This window comes from Uloborus diversus, chromosome 7, assembly GCF_026930045.1.
Source record: "Uloborus diversus isolate 005 chromosome 7, Udiv.v.3.1, whole genome shotgun sequence".
Lineage (NCBI taxonomy): Eukaryota > Metazoa > Arthropoda > Arachnida > Araneae > Uloboridae > Uloborus > Uloborus diversus.
Window position 1 is genome coordinate 151,036,605 of NC_072737.1, and position 20,989 is coordinate 151,057,593.

Below are 20,989 nucleotides of genomic sequence, written 5' to 3' on the forward strand. Positions count from 1 at the left end.
AATTCAAGAAAAAAGAATAAAATTATTAGAAGATAATGGTAAATATGTGCTCATTTACTCTTCTCTTTCATAAAATCATATAATTTTTCTTATGTTTTGTTAGTAAAGGGATGTGCCATTCATAAACAAATGGGTTAAAAAGATTTACTCCTTAAAATGAATAATACATTACGATCTCCTAAAAATCAAACGACCGTTCTTTTGAACGATGAACAGTTGAGAATAATTGCACTGATGCACTTGTGGTTTAAAACAACAATTGTCTTAAATTTGTTTGCTCTCAATCTGTCTTAAATTTAATTTTTTATCAATGTTGTTTTTGAATTCATTACAAATCATTTTACTTTTTTGTTTTATTTATCACTTCGCTTAAACCATAATTTTATTTCATTTTCATGTTTTCAACGTCTCTGTTGGTAATATTCTATGCAGCTTGTTTGTGCTACTAACAAAATGTTCAAATCGTCTACAACCTATCAGATGCATCTGTAACAATCCTTCTCAGACTTTTTCATAGACGTCTTTGTAAAAATGTTTTTTGTCTTTTTTTTTTTTTTTTGGTGATCCTTTTGTATTCTGTAATTATCCTATTAATTACCACCATATTAATTTGATTTTATTTTAAACTTGGTTGATAACTTCTGAGTTGCTATTTATGCATTCAATATCCTAGAGGAGGGATTAGAAGTAGGTGCGTAGGGAGAGGCGGGGGGGAGGCGCGCAAAGTGTGCACAGTCAGTGGCGGATACAGGGGGGGGGGCCATAACCCCACCCCCCAAACCCCGCAACAGTATTTGAATGTTTGCTCGAAAAAATAAAAACTTGATCATAACCGAAAAATGTGGATACAAGGGGGGGGGGGGTCATGACCCCCCCCCCCCACACACACACACACAGGGTTGGTATGTTGCCCACTTTTTGATAAAAAATACGGGAGGCCAGAAGAAACTGGACAAAATGGACGAAATGAAAAATCAACTGATTATCCATACATAAAGTTATTGTTATGGCATAAAAAAATTAGCATATAATTTTAATACATTATATATTATGAATTAATCATTTAATTTAAATATAATAATTGTTAACTTTAGAGTTTAGTAAATCCAAAAAAAAAAAAAAAAAAAATTAATTACATGTTGGTGCAACTAATTTTAGATCATAATTTACTTAAAAGTAATAAAATTTAACAATGTGAATAAGCTATTGGACGTGATTACACTATTATATATTACAATAAAAAAAATTAAACTTGATGAAAAAGTCAAACGAAATGCTTGGAGAAATACATATGGAATGAAGATTTATAGTCTAAAAACATTAAAACTGTTTTATGTTTTTCGAATTTTATCGATGTCACCACATAGTAAAATATTAATGTACTCTGCATGCTTTTATGGAAATGCAATATCGTGCAAATTACTACTTTAGTAGGATTGTGGTTACTCAGAATAGTGTATCGGAGGAGACTTATAATTTTAATTCTTTAAAGGGATTGGAAAAGTTTGGGAATCTCTGTTCTAGAGAGTTTTTGATAAAGATCATAATAGGAGAGGGAGAGAGTTTAAATGCACTGAAAAATATGTTTTTGTGATGTAATTACATAACATTTTTATTTATTTATTTTTTATGTTATTTGTTGACTCTAATGGAAAAAGAAATTAACATTAATATTGCTCAAGAAATAAAAAGTAACTATTGTATTTGAAAGCTGTCCTCTTCCTTAAGAAAGGCATTTCAAAATGTGCTGTGACGTTTTATGTTTGGTTACACGTGAATATTGCTGGACTGACCCTTCTTCAGTGCTTAGATGTATTTCTTTATTTTAGTGAGGAAACAAACTAAGAAGAAAATAGAAAGCATCATTAAATCTAATTTTGAAGAGGAAATTATCAATAAAGATGCTGAACTTGATGCAATTGATGAAGTGAGTTCAGAATTTAAAATATATCCATGTGTGTGTGTGTGTTTTAATATATACTTTATTATCTGACCTCAAGTTCTTGTTGTTAATGTATACTTCTGATTTTACAAAAATAAAGGACTGTATTTAAGAGTATTTTAGTTCTGTTTTCTACTCTTCATTATGTGAATATTTTTAAAAGGAAACTAATTCTTCAAGACAAACTTTTAATTTGAAAAAAGTTCCTGGGGTTCGCGTTCCCTTTAATATACCTAAAACATTTTGCGTCTCCTAAGATTTTATTAAAATTTAACTAGTGTTCCTAAAAGAAATAGCAAATTCTGTTACAGTTGATTGTTTTGAAGAATTTAAGGGGGGAACCAGTTTAAACGGGTCAAAAAATCCACTTTTTTTAATGCCATAAAATGTTAGTAAAACTATTCAGGGATACGTTGCCAAAATTTCAGTAAAAAATTCTGATTAATTGTGATGCTATAGAGCTCTTAAAGTGACTCTGAAGATTCACAGCATTTCTTTCTCAAATGCGTTTTTCTTGAAACAACTTTTTTTTAATTGGTGGGCATTCTTATTCTAGATCAAAGAGTTATTGATCAATCGTTCTAAAAATTTGTGTGGATGTTCTTTATTTAATTATATTCTATATGACAGAATTGGGTTTTTGACGTCCAAAACCAGTTTTTGACATGACATGTCAAAAACCTGTCGAAAACTCAGATACTACCCTTATTGGCATTTTTTATAAACACATGAGGCTCCTCATCCTGAAACCAGATTTCATCATAATTTATTTTTCTTATCATTTAAGTAAAATAAAAAATAAATTAAAAAATGTCATTAAAATAAAATTAATTCCTTAAAATTAATTTGTATGCCGCAAAAATAGTTGCAAATATTCAAACTTAAATCCAGTTTTTAAAGTGTTTAAACTTTTAATAACTAACAATTAGTTACAAGTAATTTTATCTATCCAAAAATCTTTCTATGTAATTACTTATGTAATATCTTTTTTCTTTTGAGTAAAAGCAAAACTAAATCGATATTCAGGCAATGATTAATTATAAGTCAGCTAAATATTTTTAATGTTTTTTTTCTTTTTGTAAATCTAGAAGTAAAAAAATCTCTTTTGTTGAAGGAAATGAGTGTCTTCCATCAAATGGTGCGGATCTTAAGAGAGTTCGTCTCCAGCGAAGTTTTTAGATAACTATGTAATTAACACAAAAAATGTAACTTAACACAAAAAATGATGGCTTTTTAAACTGAATCTATATCATATCCAGGAAATTAGTTCTTGGTTCAGAATGTCTCTGCAACAATAAGATTAGTGAAGTCTAAGAAACCCCAATATTTCTGTCAAATTTGTACAACTTATAGTGAGCTTACATTCAAGCCCATGTTGTTCAGCATTTATTGAGAGGATCTTCTATAGTTTTGGATTGATCCATTCTAAACTTAGAAATAAACTTGGTATACAAAAGGCTACAAAACTGGTATTTTGCTCCAAGGGAAAAATATTTAGACTGAGACTAAATAAAATAAGTGACTGTTAAATAAAGATGTCTATTTTATTAAGTCTGTTAGCTTGAAAGTGTACTAGATAAATGAGCAATCTTCTTACAGGGTTTAAAAATTAAAGGAATTAATACTCATTAATTTTAGCTATTTGTAGTTACTTTCTATTCTATGACTATAATATAGCTCTTTCATTTTTTGGACAAAATTTTAGGTTTTTGACAATTTTGTCAAAAACCATGTCAAAAAAGGTTTTTTGACATGACGGTAAAAACAGCAGTTAAAACCAGATAAAACCTCTGACTGTCAAAAACTTGCCAACTCTGCTATATGAACCTAACTTTTTGATGATATTATTAGCAAAAAAAAATTTGTAAGAAATGTGAAAAAATGGTAGAAAAATATAACAATCAAATTCCTCAAAAACATGCAATTTTCATCTTTTTTGGGCACAATTAGGTTTATATTCTTAGGAAATATGTTGTTTGCAAGAAAGAAAAGTTTTAATAATTAGACACAAAAATTGTATTTTCTTTAGTGCCCACAAGCTCTGATTGCAACAGCCAATGAACGGCAGCTTCTAACTCCACTAATTCTGGTGGGAAAAACTTCAAAATATTACAAGGTGTACTTCAAAAGATGAATAAAATATCCTCCTAGTTTAAAGAAATTTTGATTATTTCTTTCCTGTTAAAAAAACTCACGAAAACACTAAAATTTCAGCCTCATAAAGTGGTTTCCCCTCTAAAACTGACCCTTCACAAAGCATTTTATTACAAAAGCAAATTTTTCAGTAGAGACTTAATCTGATTAATAAATATTTCACAAAATATTTCTCTATAAAAACGCACCTTTAGCAATAGTCAAAAATTGTTTTTTTGACATGACTAAAAACTGCGGATAAAACCTCCAAGTGTCAAAAACATGCTAACCCTGCAAACAGCAGACGTTCAAACTGTGACCTTTTCTTCTCAGTATGCTCAGAATCCATTTTAACAATCTGATTTTTTCAGTAGGTCAAAATATTTTTTCCTCTTTTTTGTTTGCTAATATTTTACTAAATCAAGTGTTGCATGCAACTAAAATCTTTTTTATTCCAGCTTTTACATGAAGGTCATACTATGTTAGACCGATTAAGAGCATGCATCATTACAAAATATTATGCAACCTTAGGGCAAGAACAGGTAAGTTAACTGTTCATGTCAGTAACTATTCCAAAATTTAATTTTTATAGTTTTTTTTTTTGTATAACAGATGTGTGTAGTAGTTATGTACTTCTTAAAATATTATGTATTTTACTTTGATAAAAAATAGTTAGCAATCTGGCCAGAGAAAATTTACTTACAACATTACATTAAAATGATACATAGAACAATTTTGATAATTTTTGGTGTTTTGAACCAAGACTAATTCTGGCTAATTTTTAAATGGTTTAAAAGTTTGGTGTACATTCTTGCAATTAATATAAATAGTGTAGTTTGCATATATATTTTTTTCAATATTTAACATTTTTTATGCTTTTTTAGAAGTTATAGCTAGTAAACGTATTTTAAGTTATAAGAATTCTTTTTTTTTTCCTTGTTTTCCAATTTTTCCAGAATAAAAAAGGGGGTAAAATTACCTTTTAAAATTTCCGGAAATTTTGCATCTCTACTCCAGACTGAAGAGAGGAAAACTCATCTATCATAGCAATAATTAGTTTGTTGCGAGACAGTTTTTCGCCGTAAGAGTGCTGTTAACAACTCATGCAAAATATCTAAATATATTTTTATGTTTGGTGCAACATTTTTTTTTCATGAAACCCCTCTTGAGTACTCACGAAAAATGTTCTTGCCACTTTTATTTGATGCTTCTTTATAAAATACCCAACTCATCTCTGATTTGATACATTTTGTAAGCTTTTCTTATTATACTACTCTCATTATTCTTAAAAGTCAAGTAAATTTTGAATTTTTGGAAAAAATGTAAGCTGTGTTAACCAATATTTTTTTGCCAATTTCATTAACTGAGCAAAAATAAATGAAAATTTTTCAGAGATGTAAAGGATAGTACAGTAAGCCTTCGTTATATTGCTCTTTTCTTCTGTGTCCCGAAATATTAAAGCCTAAAAAAAGAGAAAAAAAAACTGCTTTAAATGTGAAACCATTCATAAAAACATATGGTATTACTCAGAAAAGTTTCCTTTTTTATTTTATCAATGAACAAAACAAAGATGCTTCTGTTCTTAAATTTGTTAAAAAAGCAACTGACAATTCCTGTCATCTAAATGTGCATGCCCGCAGAATATTTTAGTTTAAGATATAGTTTAAGAACTACTTGACATTTTCTTTTGCATTGATACTAAGACCTTTACTATGAGGAAGAGACAGCAGGCATGTGTCATACTGGCCCAAGTAGGAGACACTGACTGCCTTTTAGTACCGATAACAATTTGTGCTTGGTTGTACAGATTGTGATTTACTTCAAAGAAAGGAAGAATGATCTAGAAAGGTGGCAGAGTTTTCTGGAAACAGTCTGATTACTTTTACTTTCACATCCTTTCTACAGCAAATCAGAGGTATTAGAAAGTCTATTGGGAGTAAGAAGGTGTTGGAATGCTTACTCTTATCTCGTGATAGCTAAGAAATATCATTTTCATTTGCCTCTTGATGTTTGTAACTTTCTGATGCTTAAAAATTACTTAAATTTTAATAAGTGTATTGGTATATTCGGGAATTACATCAAAACCATCTGTAAATCTTGTCCTAAAGAAAGTGCTAATTTACTTGTATGTTAGATGTACTATTTTTAGTGACCTCGGTTATATCATACTTTTTCTTAGTCACCCCAAAAAGCGCGTATAACAAGGGGTTACCGTAGTTACAGCAGAATGTTTTGAATTGTAAATTTTGTCTATTATATTTCCATAATGTCTTTTCTGTTATAAACTTAAATAAAATAAAACCATCATGTCTTAAATGCATTTCTGAATTGTTTTCAAAAACTTATTCTAGGTGTCTAATGACTGCTCAAGTAATTCAATTCATCCAGCTGTCAAGCCGTACCTAGGCAAAACACCAAAACATGCAAATGTAAATTCTTTTGATTGTTCAAGCTCATCTGGTAACATTGAAAACTCTTCAAACGAAGCTCAATCTCTGGAAGATGTGCCATCCACATTAAATAATATTATGTTAAGTAATATTACTGAAAAAGTGGTAAGTTATAATTTTCATGTGTGCAGGTATTTACAGCATTTAATTAATTAATTAATTATTTTTTAACACGTTGACTGTCAACTACGAGATGACTTGTAGATAGCGTTCTTTTCTTGGACGTCAATTAGAAGTTGCCTCTTACTTAAACTTGCCATTTTTGTGCAGCTCCGATTAAACTCGGAATATGTCAATGCAAATATTGATGGTTGGCTTCTAGGGGGAAAAAAAATCAATGCTGGCTTACACAAACAGAAAGTTAATAAAAAAATATATATATATATATAATTATAAAAATAAATCCAACTTCAAAAAATAAAATAATATTTTATTCTTGGTGAAACTTCTTAAAACAACTTTCACCCAAAAGGCTGGCTTCTCTTTACTTGCTGGACAGAAATAGCATGTTTCTCGCCTTTTTTTGCTTGGGTACATACATATATGAAATGACTTTGTTGGACGCTGTTTTTATTTTAACCATGCATTAGAATTAGTTTTTAATGACATTAAGTGATTAAATAAAATTGTCCTTTTTGGCTAGGTTTCTGAAATTTGCCATGGCAGTCAACGTGTTAAATTTCCTTATTCACAGCTGTAAATGTTTAAATTTTCTTCATATGGTCTGTTCATACCAAGGAGGATAGAAGAAAGGGGAAACGCCCAAAGCCGTAAACTTGCTGCGCGCACTTGAAGCCGTGGACAGAGCGGGTAAGGGAGAGGGGAAGGGGAAAACTCTATCCAAGAAAGCAATGGTATTCAATGTAGAGTAATAGGGAAAACGTTCAGAAAGAGAAATAAATGTGCGGCACTTTTATAATTTTTATTGTTGGAGCGGGGGGAAAAAAATGCTTCATTTATCACATTCAACAATGAAAAAAGCTATTTCTTTGAGATTTTTTTTTCTTATTTTTATTCATTTTTGTTGTTAGTGAATGCATTTTTGGAATGTAGAGTAGTTATTTATTTCCCCCGATTACCACACAATTTCAGAAGCTTAAACGCACTTAATTAATGAAAAAGTATGTCTAAAAATGTGCTTAGTTAGAATTAGAGTATAAACACATAAGAAATAAATTATACTAAAAAATGTAGATGCCTTTAATCTTAAATTTTGAACATTGTTTGAAAGAACTACAGAATGTACCAAGTACAGGAAATGTCTTTATTATACACAACAAACATTGACACATTGAAAGTAAAACACAAATGCATGACAAAAATTTAACTTTCTTAAAAAATACCCTTAAAATACCCAAAAATTTAAATAATTTTTCTATTGCATTTTCTTTTTCAAGAGCCTCTCTTCAATAAGTTTAGTGTAAAAAAAAAAATCTGCCTTGTAGTTCAAAATGTATGTATTGCTTAAACCATTTGCACAAATGAGACATTTTTACGCACTGTATTTCTGGAATATTAAACTTGTTTTTAATTGTGACAGTTAAAATATGATGAATCATCATTATATAACATAATATGATGTAGCAAATTTATAGTTTTCTTGCATTTAAAAAAAATATGTGTCCTATCCTTTTTTTCTATGGTTCTAGTAGAGATATTTCGAACAAGAAATGAGTTATTCAAGTTGTGTTGCCAGGGTCGGCAAGTATTTCGCCACATTCGGAAAAAAAACATTGTTTTATCCCCTTCCAGCAAAAATAGATTTTTTGCCAGTATTAGTATTCAAAAGGGAACAAAAAATGGAATTTTTACAGACAACTTATGTAGTTTTTTAATTTTGCCCTCAGTAAATTAATGAAAGATATTAAACATGCTTTAATTAAATTCCAGTTTTGGTTTTCTTTGACATCTAACTTAAAATAAATGTAACATTAAACTTGCTTAAGGGGCATTTCACAGTATTTTTGACATTATGTAGAGTCCGTAACGTGACCTTTTTTTGCCATAACTTTTTAATTTACCGTTTGATTTGCAAATTATTTTATTTTGAGCTGGTGTGTTGGTAGGAAAAGATCAAAATAAAATACTATGCTAATCAAACAATAAATTAAAAAGTTATGGCAAAAAAGGTCACGTTACGGACTCTACATAAATGTCGAAAATACTGTGGAATGCCCCTTAAACGAATGCTTATAAAAATTGTTTTTTTTTTTTTATTAAAAATTGAATTTACAATTTGTATTTGAGTCAAGAAAATTAATGCAAAGGATGATTGTCTAAAAGGACTAGACATTACCAGTTCTCATCTACTTCTCCTTGGTTATCAATTTCCCCAGTCAGGAGAAAAAAACGTATTATTTCTTTAGAGAATAAAGATAATTTTCTATATTATTTGACTATTTTCTGTCAAAATAAAATAGCTTGAAAATCTAAATGAAATCTGGAAAAATAATAACAGTTTAAATTTTGATGAGGTTGGTCGTCCTGCCAGCAAAGGGTTATTTTTGCCAGGATAGTGGCAAAAACTGTTAAAACAGGTACAACAATTGTACAATTTGAATAATCCAATTGAAATTTAAAAGCAGACCAAGACTAGGTTCTTCATTAATATAAATGTATAATTAAAACAATTTAAAGTAAACTAGGGGAAATAGATAATGATTTAAAATTTGCATATTGCGATGCAATGTTTAAAAAAATATCCTGATATACCTTATCCAACTGAATTTGAATGAGCTTTGACTATTTTTTGGAGTAATTGTCAATAATAAAATTTCATTTAGTATGAATTATACATTTTTATCACATTTATATTTCATACTATATAATCATAGTTGACCTCTTATAATTTTTATTACTCTGTTGGCATTGCAAAATTTGCACTACTTCCCTGATAAAAATTAAAAGATGAGAGTTTCTTATTTAATAGTTAGGACAGTTTAATATTTTATACCAAAGTCAGTGAGTTGATTTTTATTGCTTTTTACTCTCCACTTTCTTTCTGCATTCATAAAATAAAAAAGAAAAGCATTTTACAAAAGCAATGAACTACTGTTCCACTGATGGAATTTAATATTTTAAGAAAAATGATTTAATACAAAAGCATGAAAATTATTAGAATGCAGTTAAAAATACTATGATATTAAACAAGTTATATCCAATCCCCATAAATGAAGCATATCTAGTTTTGCCACTTTGGCAAATATGGGCAAAAAATAGTTTTGCCAGGACACTTTTAGAATTTTTTTCCCCTACCTTTGGCAGAAATGTGCCAAACCTAATTAAAAAAAAAATTACTTATCTGAAATTTTATGTTTAAAAGAATTAGGCTCATAGAAAAATTTTACAGCATTATATTGCAACATATTGTGATGGAGGTTTAAAAGGATTACTTTTGTTACTAAACGCAAATTTTGCAAATTATAAATAAATATAATCTATATATATATAAATGGACTTTGGTAAATTTGTTCCCTAAGATCTCAGAAACTACCCGGCAGATTTGGCTGAAACTTTCACCGTTTTTTCTTTTTGGTACTGGGGAGGTTTGTAGACCAGTTCGATAAAAATCCGATTGATAGTTCCTTTTTTATTCTAATTTGTCCAAATTTTCGCATAAATGCCCCAATATGACGATCAAAAAATACGTGCACATATTAAAATTATGTGTCCATCGAAAGCGCTTATTTTTCTGCAAGATGGCATCTGTTAGAAAGTTCTAAGTTGTATGAAAAAGGAGTTATGGGCTTTTTTTGTTCCATGTTCGAAGGCTTTCCTCAATACAATTCATTTTTTAGTGTATCATCTCAACTCCCAGTTCAAAGCTAGAATTATTGAATATTTTTGTGTTTCGTCTGACTGTTTGAGGCTTTTCTCAAGTCTTAATCTTAAAGTAACGTTTTTTCCCCCAAGATTGGCTAATAATAACTAGATTTGGCTGATTATTTTCCATTTAAACGGAACTTCAATTGTAATTACTGGGTTTTTTTATAATTATTTGTGCGGATTGGACACTTAATCATTATCCAATCTAACAGCAGAAACCTCGCCAAAATTTATGTAGAAAGATTTCAGTAGCGGATGCATTTGGCAGTTTTTTCAACTGGCGCGGTTTTTGAAGCCAAAGACTATGTAATAATGTTTGTCAGGCTTTCAGAATGTAAACAAAATATCGGCAATTAAAGAATTTTTAAAAACTTTTTTTACTGTAAAATAATTCAGCAACTAAATTAGGCAAATCCGTAAACAGCACAAAAACTTCCATTAATGTGACTTTGTGCACAAATTCAAACAAAACGCCAAATTTTACTACTTATTTTGGAAACATTACGGATGAAATTGTTTAGCGCCATATTATGGTGACCAAAAGTATTTTAGCATATGGCGACAATATCTCTTTAACAAAAATTAGTAACATACCGTTTTACAAAGTAAGGAGGAGGAGCATTGTCCAAGGTATCTCAAAACGATTTCCGCAAATTCGGTAATATTTTAAATCGCACCAAGAACCCACAATAATTAAAATTTTCCGAAATAACTAAAGCAAGTTTAAGGGGATCACGGGCGCGCGGCTACGTTTTTTTAAACAGTTCGTTCTTCAATAGACATACAGAGAAGGTAAGACTCAATGTAAAAAATAATAATAAGTATTAACTGATAAATCTTTTTAAACATGTGAAGTTTAGTTTTATATTTCGGAAATTCTTCACATTTGTATACGCTTAAATTTCGTGTTTTCGTTTCTAAATGAATACTATTTTGCACTTTTTACTTACTGCTACTTAAGTTTTATGAGTAAAGAAGAAGCTAGATTTTAAATCACGTCAAAAAGGTGTGTTTTAAGTTCTTTCACTTAAAACAGAAAACAAATGCAAGTAACGATTGTTTCTCATAATTATTGCTAACTCAGGCAATGCCGGGTATTTTTGCTAGTAAATAATAAAATCGATAGCTAAAAAATTTCATTCCTATATCTTTGTTAACGGAACTCGATTCAACTTTCTCTAATTCTGTTTTTGCCACTTTTTCCACTGTCCTGGCATAAATAACTTCTTGCCTGCAAAATGTCTAACCCTTTGTGTTACCCGCTATTGCCTTTGCCCTTTAAAGTGCAATAATTTTGAATATAATTGTCTAAGTGAATTGCTTTTTTTTTTTTTTTTTCAATATTTTTTTCCCAATACCTAAATCTTACATTTAAATATTCTTTTACAATGGCACGAAAGATATCCCTGGAATTTTGTTTCCCGGTCTGTTTGTACACCCGTACGCAACACAAGCGGGCATTTTAGTTAAATCAACAGAAAATATTCACTATTAAACACAGTATTCTAGGTAAAATAGCACTGATAAAGCCCTTTAAATCCAAATGTTTTGGGTAGACTTTTCCCCACGCCAGTTAAAACTGGTTACGGTTTTAGCTTCAGGTTTTGTTGCGTTGAGCGTCTCCCCTTTCTTCTATCCTCCTTGGTTCATACAGGGTGTGTCACTCTTTCCTCTGGGATTTTGAAGACTAATTGAAAGAAACATATTCTCGCCTCAGAGCAACAGTAGGATACCTTACTGCTGTTCTTAGACTTAGATGTCATTCTGTAGCTATGATATGACAATATCGCCAAAACAAAAACATTGGCTTTACCAGAGAAAGAAAATCGACGAGTTTTATTTCACAAATGTTGGATATGAGAACCTTTTATGATGTCGCAGCTGTACATTCTATTTCTTTTCTCACTCATTGTAACATTTCATAATCATCGTTTATTTATTTTCAAACAAGATGAGGTATGCTCTATCCCCCCCCCCCCTCTTCCTCCTATTATATAATGTAGAAAAAACACAGAATTAAAAAAAAAGCAGTGAAAATCCCAAGAAATTTGAAAATTTCCTTAAAAACTTTGAAAGTACAGGGAATTTTACTTTATATAAAATGAAAGTTACACACCAAAAAATAAATGAATAAATAGAATTTTTTTTAAAAAAATAATTTTATTTTGATGTTGTTTTTTGAGCAATCACGATTGCTTATTGTTCTCACTTGACCGTTTTTGGCGTCCGTGCCTTTTTCAGCTTGGACCAGGCCTGCAGCACCACCGTCCACCGGCGGCGGCGCGGCTGGTCCTGAGCACTGTCCCCCGAAATCCACTTTTGCTAGGCGGTGGCGTCCATGTCCCACACACACGAACGCCTACACACACGCACGAACGCCTACACACGCACGCACGAACGCCTACACACACACACGAATGCCTACACACATGCACAAGAACGCCTACACACATGCACAAGAACGCCTACACACACACACGAACGCCTACACACACACACACACGAACGCCTACACACACACACACACGAACGCATACACACACACACGAACGCCTACATAGACACACACACGAACGCCTACACACACACACACACACACGACCACCTACATGCACACGCACGTACACAACACTCACTCACACACATGCATACATACACTTACGCACCCACACACATGCGCCTACACAAACACACACGCTCGTGATTGTGAAAAACATAATTTGAACTCAAGATGCCAAAAATTCAAATTAATTTTTTTGAGCAATCACGATTGCTTATTGCTTTCATTTGACTGTTTTTGACGTTCCTTTGATTTTTCCCACCACCACTCTCCGCAGCATCACCGTCGACCGGGTCCTCACGATGCTGCACCTCTAGCGAAAACCGTCTCCAGGTTTCGTCAATATCCTACACTTACACGCATACATACACGCACCTACACACATATACATATATACACCTACACACACCTACATACACCTACACACACATACGTACACCTACACACATACACAAACACACACACCCCTACGCACTCACATACACACAACTACCCACACACTCATGCCTGCACACAGACACAAACACACATGCCTACACACACACACACACATACCCCCCCCCCACACACACACAAACACTCACGCTTAAATATACACACACACACTCGTGATTGCGAAAAACATAATTTGAATTCAAAATGACAAAATTCAAATTTTTTTTTTTTTTTTGAGCAATTACGATTGCTTATTGTTCTCATTTGACCGTTTTTGGTGTCCGTGCCTTTTTCAACTTGGACCAGAAGCCTATGCAGCACCACCGCCCACCGTCCTCTGCTGGCGGCGCGGCGCGGCGTGGCTGCCATGGTTTTGAGCTACCCGGTTCTCCTGGTCGGAGGCGTCCATGTCCTACACACACCCACATTCACACACATACCCTCACACACGCCTACGTGCATACACACAGGTCTACGCACACACACAACTATGCACTCGTAACCACCCAGGAGGAGAGGCAGGCTTGGGGGGGGGACAGGAGCCGTTTCTAGAAACAATAACTCCAATGAGTAGGGTCCTTCCTGTCTCAGTTCGTGATTGCGAAAAATATAATTTGAATTCGAAATTTCAGAATTCAAATTAATTTTCTTTTTTCTTTTTTTTTTTTTTTGTTTAATCAAATATTAAAATGTCTATCACAAAAGCAAAATATTGAATGCTTTGTTTGACATGTATCATGAATTTTTTGCTAATTTAATTTGGAGAGCATGAGATTAATCACCAGTATTCATTGTTCTGCTTACTTTTGCATTTTCTTTTCTTTTAAGTTCCAAGTAATGAATGGGTAAGGGAAGTTTTTTTTTTTTTTTAAATAAATAAAAAGTTAAATATAAAAATTCATTCATCATGTTCAGTTTTATCATGTTCAGTTAGTCATTCATTTCAGTTTTAATGAATTCTTTGCTTCCCCTTATTTATTTTGTTTATTTACTTTTCTTTCCCTGTGATGAAAAATTATTGGATAATACATATTAATTTACACAAATATCAGTGTTTGCTTGTTTGTAACGCTGCATACTCCCTGTGGCAACGCTGTAAGAAACCATTCTTCAAGTGCCATTTCTTCAATACTGACCTTGGATTGGATGATGTTTTGATTTTTACACCAAAAGATCGCAACCACATTTGTTACCATTCATCATGACATGTTCCAGTGAGTAAAAACAAGAATTGGACTTAAGATATGATTTCTCATGCATAACGAAAGCATCACCTACTGAATAGTTGGGAAATTAAACCTGTGTAGATTTTTCTACAGTAAAGGGCAATGTTGTTACTGTATTAGTATTATGTTTGTTTCAAAAAGTCTTCCAAACCATGGAGGGCATTGTGACAAATCCTGTACTTTCGCAATTGATATTTGTTCAGATCTTTATCAAAAGACAGAAGTAATTTTTAAGCCTATTTTGTACTGTCTTGTAATTGTAAGTTAATCCTAGAAAAAAAGGAGTTGAATCACTTAATAAATTCTAGTTTGAAGTAAACAATTGTGTTTGAGCCCTGACAGAGTTTGTAAATGTAGGCAAAGTAAATCGGCCAGAATTTAGTTCAAGTCTACTTGATTTGGATTGATACAAATATGCTCTGCTTTGAAGAAAATGTGTGATGGTAAACTATTATGTTCTGAATCTATTTTTGGTTTATTTTTGCTATTTTTAATGCAATTTGAAAATTAAAATATATATATATATATATATATATATATATATATATATATATATATATATATATATATATATTTAACTTTTTAAACTTTATTATATGTTTTTTGTTATTGTAATATATTAAAAACTATGGTTTGTCCAGATATGCCATGAAAAGTGCTAGACGCTCCACACTGCTTAAAACCAATCTGACTTCTGGTTTCCATGAACGCAAAGAGTTTAAGCCTATGTTTTCATCCTCAATATATAAGTGGGGGGAAAAAGGGGTGGAGACATCTAAAATACTGAATTGATTTGTTATTATGAGTGCTTTGTTTATTATTGATATGAAGAATTTCTAGCTATATTTTTTGCATTCTGATAAATACATCTATGTAGTTATGAGAAATTTTATTAATTTTGATAACATCTTAGAATACAATTTTAAAACCATAAGCTAAAGTTTTTCTTTTCTTTTATTGACAAAGATTTCAACTAGCTTATATATTATCCTCCTAATACCCATTTTAAAGAGCAGGCTTGAACTGTACCCTAAAGATAAAAGTTGTTAACTTTAATTTTCTTTTAAAAGCACCAGCTTTCTCCTTAGTTTATGTTTCATATATCTTTACATTTAATTGATTTTTAAAACATATTTATGTTTTTATTTGTTTGATTCTGATTTTTTACATGTGTGTTTTAAACATTTCTAAACATATTCAAATTTATTTTCTATTTTAGGATGATAATTATATTTTGCCTGATGATGTTACTTATCGAGGTCCAAGGTTTAAAACAAAGTGTAAAATAGTTATTGGAAACGTTTCCAAGTATGTATTTCATAAAGCATTAACTACCTTAATAATTTAAAAATTTCACCCTCTACTTATCTATGTATAAAAATTTGTTTGTGTGTCTATCTGTTTGGTACTCAACTTTCACATGGCTTTATAAATTGACATAAAAATTAGGAATTAATCTGAAATTAGAGCAATTGTAATGACTTTTTGTGTAAGGTCTTTTTCTAACACAGCATGTGTATAATATGCACGGTGTTTCTGAATTCTTTGGCAAAACTTTAAGGGGTGATAGTACATATCATGACAAACAAAATGATGTCAAAAATAAGGGTTCTAAACGTCTTCTGAATTAGATAGGTTCAGTTAAAGATTAGGGTTCAAAATTTCGAATGATCTTAAAAAACGAAGAAATTAGTCGATTCGTTTGCTGTTTTCGCTTAAATTATTTTTTAGCAGTATTTTTTTGAAAATAAATTTTGGAGATGTAGTTTTAAAAATGTCGATAGAGTGCGCTCTAGACTTAGAAGTAACAAACAACTATTCTTTACTACTATTTTTGAATCTCATTAAATGTTTTCTAATGCTTGGCTTAAACTTAAATTTTGAGCTTAAAATCTGAATTGTTGGGAGTGATTAAGAAGCGAAAACTGAACTGTCTTCAAAGGTTGTCAGATTGGGGTGCGACATCGATGTTGATGTTTTTAACATCAATGTTTCTTTTTCGTCATTTTTGGAACATCAATGTTGATGTTTTTGTATTTTAATTTAAAATTATTATAACATTTCTCACAGAGAAGCGACATCAATTGAAAAACATCAATGTTTCAAAACATTAATAAAAAAAGTAAAATGAAAGAAAGGGGGGTTCAACCAAACCAAACACTGCGACCAGAGGTCCATTGTACTAGTCCCCAAATAGAAGTCTTAAAACAGAACAGCAGCTGAAGTAAAATTCAGCAAACACCCAATAGGAATATCATGAATCTCTCACGGCTCAAGCAAATGATGACCAAGATGTTCAAACCTATAGGCAGTCACACAGGGTGTGAGTAAGTTTCCCCATTAAAGAGGTAACTTCTGCTAATTGGATCATTACTGATGCTAGGTAATTATAGCACGGCGCCGCTTTAAGGTGTAAATACCAGTAAGAACACCAAAAACCTTCCCAAAGCTATTTTTGTTAAGGAGCCTTTTGGACAAGTGGTTCTTGTTTTTTTAATTAAATTTTAGGCAGGGATGCCCAATCCTCCTAAGGGCAAGGGCACACCCCAAAGCAAGAGCCCCTTCCCACAGAAAAGTAAAAAATACCCCTTTAACCCCCCCCCCCCCCCCCGCCCCTAAAAATTTCAATGGCCCAGTCGGCGGCTTGAGCCTTCTCCCCCCTCTAGGTGGGCACCTCTGTTTTATGCAAAATACCAAGTTATTCCACAAAATTTCAAAAGGCTTCTTAAAATCACCACAGATCTCCTCAAATTGTTTTTCCAAAATTGATTCCAATTTTTACTGAATCCTCATTGCTTGGAAAACAACATAGAACAGAATCAAAGAAAGTATGTCCGCTGCTACCGGTATTTAGATTATCTGGAACTTCTCAAAACAATTTCCGCTTCAACAGAGTAATGTTAATAGAAATTTCTGAAATAATAGCTATAATTTAACAAATTGACGCAATGCCAAAAAAGAATTCACTGATCCACTAAGAAACATTTGTTAGAAATTATCATATATGTAAGTCTGTATTGAAAAATATATGCTATATATTGATTAAACGATTGATGTTTCAAAACATCAATGTTTTTTGATCGATGTATCAATATCATCGATGTTTTGCCATTTATGTCGCACCTCTAGTTGAAATACACTTTGTCACAAAAAAAAATATCATCAAGAATAAATTGAGCTGCAACCCACAAACTCGGCAAGAATGTAGTTTGGTAGGAGATGATTTAAATTAAATTTCATCGCCAGTGAGGAACGGGTAAGCGCGCTATGCGCATACAAGATGTGCAGATAGGTGTGATTGAAAGTGGGAAAGCTTGTATCAAAGGACACTTCAAACGAAACTTTCGAGTTGTAAGGATGCTATTTTGATTAGGACAACCTTGTAGAGGTATGTGAACAATCGTTAGACTTTCCAAATGGACGGACGTACAATAGGTCTCATAGAAGCAGGGTGGCGAAAATAAATGAATCACTCCATTGCTGTTGGTTAAAGCAGTCTAGAAACAGAAATGAGCTCAGAAAACGCACATCATAAGAGCGAACACTAACGTATCAACAAGGTCGCTAACATTAGTTCCAAGCCCTTTAACACCTTCCAAGAAACCAATGGTATCAAGAGAAACAATCCGGAGTAGACTGGAAGACGGTATTATCTCAAACCGGCGTTCCTTGCGAGAGATTGGATTTTTGCCGATTGGATCTTTGCTGCAATTGATTAGCTGTGTTGTGACAGACAGGAGGTGGTGTGTTATCTTCAATGGTGAATCCCAATTTAGTCTCAGTGGTCATAGGCGGGGGGGGGGGATACAGAAAACCATTTTATGGGGCGGGGTCATGCTGAAGGACCCCCACTCACCATGATCAAACCTACAGTTTTGGGTACGAAATATTTCTGAAACTGCTTGGGGGTCAATGAGAAGCACTAAATCAGCTAGGAATAAGGTACCTAATAGGGGATAAACGTTGCAAATTAATTTCATAGGCAATGAAACAAAGTAGTAGTTCAAATATTAACTTTCAAAAAAAAAAAAAACCTAATAAATTGAATAGTGTAATTGTTTATGCGTAAAATGTAGAGGGGGACACAATGTGGACGGACACTGTTGCCGGCTTTTTAAGGGGGTCATGACCTCCCCCCCCCCTTTGTTTCCGCCACTGGTCATAGGTAACCTATTTCACTTCATACCATTTGTCTTGTATAGCTGCTGGAGGAGGCTCTACTACTTCTGTTTTGTAACCTTCATTGTGTCATAACTTCTTAATAAAACAATCTTTTGCTCTGAATTTTTTAGTTTTTTTCTGTTGCATCTAAGACCAATGGAACAGCTGATGAGAAATATGCATGTGCCGAGGCTAATATACTTGACTTGTTCTCTTTCATAACATAAAATATTCCAGCAAAGAGTTTAACAAACAACAATAAATATGTTATGTAAAAATTAAAAAATATTGTGTTCTCGACATTTAGTAATACAAGAATAGTCATGGAAGAGAAAAAATTACAGTAACAGTTTGAAATTATGGGATGAAATTTTTACACAAACATCATTGCTGAAAACTGCACCAATATGAGTGGATTACATATTTATTTGTCTGATTTGGAGTAATATTTGCTTAAATATATCTAACCAAGTTCAGGCAGTGCTAAAGAATTATTGATTACATTTCTCATTTTGAAGTACTACTGGATTTTGTTTTATATGTTTTTAATCTTGTGTATGTTTTATTTGAATTTTATTTACCATATTCTCCAGACTTCTTCCTCTGTATATTCTTTCTAAATGTTTTTTCAGTAGCCTACAATATACACTTACTCTTTTTAAGTGGTAAAACATTTGAGTTGAAACACTTGTGGTAACATAAGAGAAAAACTTTTTTGACTTTTTATGTAGTACTCTATTTAAAGTTACCTTTTTTTTTTTTGAGATGCATCTTTTTAACTGACACTTCTTCCTTATGCTTCTCTTGACTGATTGCCAATTCATTATAAGATGATAGCCCATCTGGAGCTTTTAAACTTGGAACGTAAAAAGTATCAAAACGAGGAATTACTTTCAATTCAATTTTGTACTACTTATTATTCTTTTTTTTTTGCATTGACTTAGTGTTAATTTAATATTCTATTGCTTATTTTGCTCCAGATTCATTCCTGTATGGCAAAGGGAGGAAAATGATCAATCCACACACAAATGGATGATCTATGTGCGTGGTGATAAGCATAATCCTGACATTGAAGGTTTTGTGAAAAAAGTGCGATTTCTTCTGCATCCCAGTTATAGACCTACTGATATTGTTGAAATCAGGTTTGTAAATGAAAATTTTTATTTTTAATTGATCCAAGTTTAAATGTTGGCTCTAATTGCACTTATGAATGTTTATTTACTTGAACAACCATGAAAACATTTTGTTTGAATAGAAAAAGAAGGGTAGGGGCTAGAAAAATGAAAAAAATAGCATTGTAATGTAAAATCTGTGGATACCCATAAATAAAATATTTTTCAATAATCTCAAAACAAACAGAAAAAAGTAATGAATTTTAAATCAATTTCAATGATGGTATGAATCAATACCTTTCTGTGTCCTTGTTTAATAAATTTTAGCACCTAGAAGTACAGTCGGACCCTGATTTAACAAATTCATCAGGACTGAAACCTTTATATGTTAAATCGGGGCTAATCGTAATGTCAAAGTGAGAAAAAAGCACTTACCTTATCTAAAAGCCCTTATTAGCAACTGCACAGAAATATCCATGATTAAAAAGTTTGAATGATTTATTACACACTAGTTAATTTGAAATTTTAAAGTACTGATCAGTAGATGTTTGACAATTTCCTTGATACTTGACTTGAAATAGTTCTCTTTCACTTTTATGGAGAAAAGAAAATGCTGTGTCACTTACAAACTGCTGCATGAAATATGTTTTTAGTTTCCAGGCCATGTAAAGCATTTGAAAAGGTAAGTTTTAATGAGAGTTTCACTATCGCCTTCTGCGTCAGAATCGCCGTTCATTGGCTGCCTCGTTGCCCATTAAAAATGGCTGATTCCAATAAAAGTCTTTTTCTGCTTTGGACAAGATGTATGTATTGTTTGAAAAATCATCCAATATTTTCTAACTAAATTTTTTTTTTTTTTTTTTTTTTTTTTTTTTTTTTTTTTTTTTTTTTTTACTGCTAACATTATTTCTTAATTTGGGGTTTACTATTTGGTAAATAGGGGGGTTTTGCCTTCATTTATATTGACAAAAAAGAAAAATTCGCTAAATCACGAAATTCATTTCATAGAGGTTCGTTAGACCAAGGTCCGACTGTGTATTCCAAAATTATGTATATACAACAATGCTTCACAAAGAAAATTAGATTGACAATGCTTGAATTTATCAACCCTGGTTTTTATTGTTCTTTATCAAATTTTGAAGTAA

The 20,989-nt window shown here is 31.8% G+C and overlaps 1 protein-coding gene across 1 annotated transcript in view; it reads left to right on the forward strand.

The window, feature by feature from the left end:
* Positions 1 to 20,989, forward strand: part of LOC129226944 (YEATS domain-containing protein 2-like) — a 39,742-nt gene that overhangs the window by 57 nt on the left and 18,696 nt on the right. The window contains 6 exon segments of the mRNA XM_054861573.1: positions 2 to 38; positions 1,830 to 1,955; positions 4,547 to 4,617; positions 6,427 to 6,630; positions 15,791 to 15,879; positions 19,713 to 19,874. Of these exon segments, the coding sequence (XP_054717548.1) occupies positions 2 to 38; positions 1,830 to 1,955; positions 4,547 to 4,617; positions 6,427 to 6,630; positions 15,791 to 15,879; positions 19,713 to 19,874 (689 nt within the window).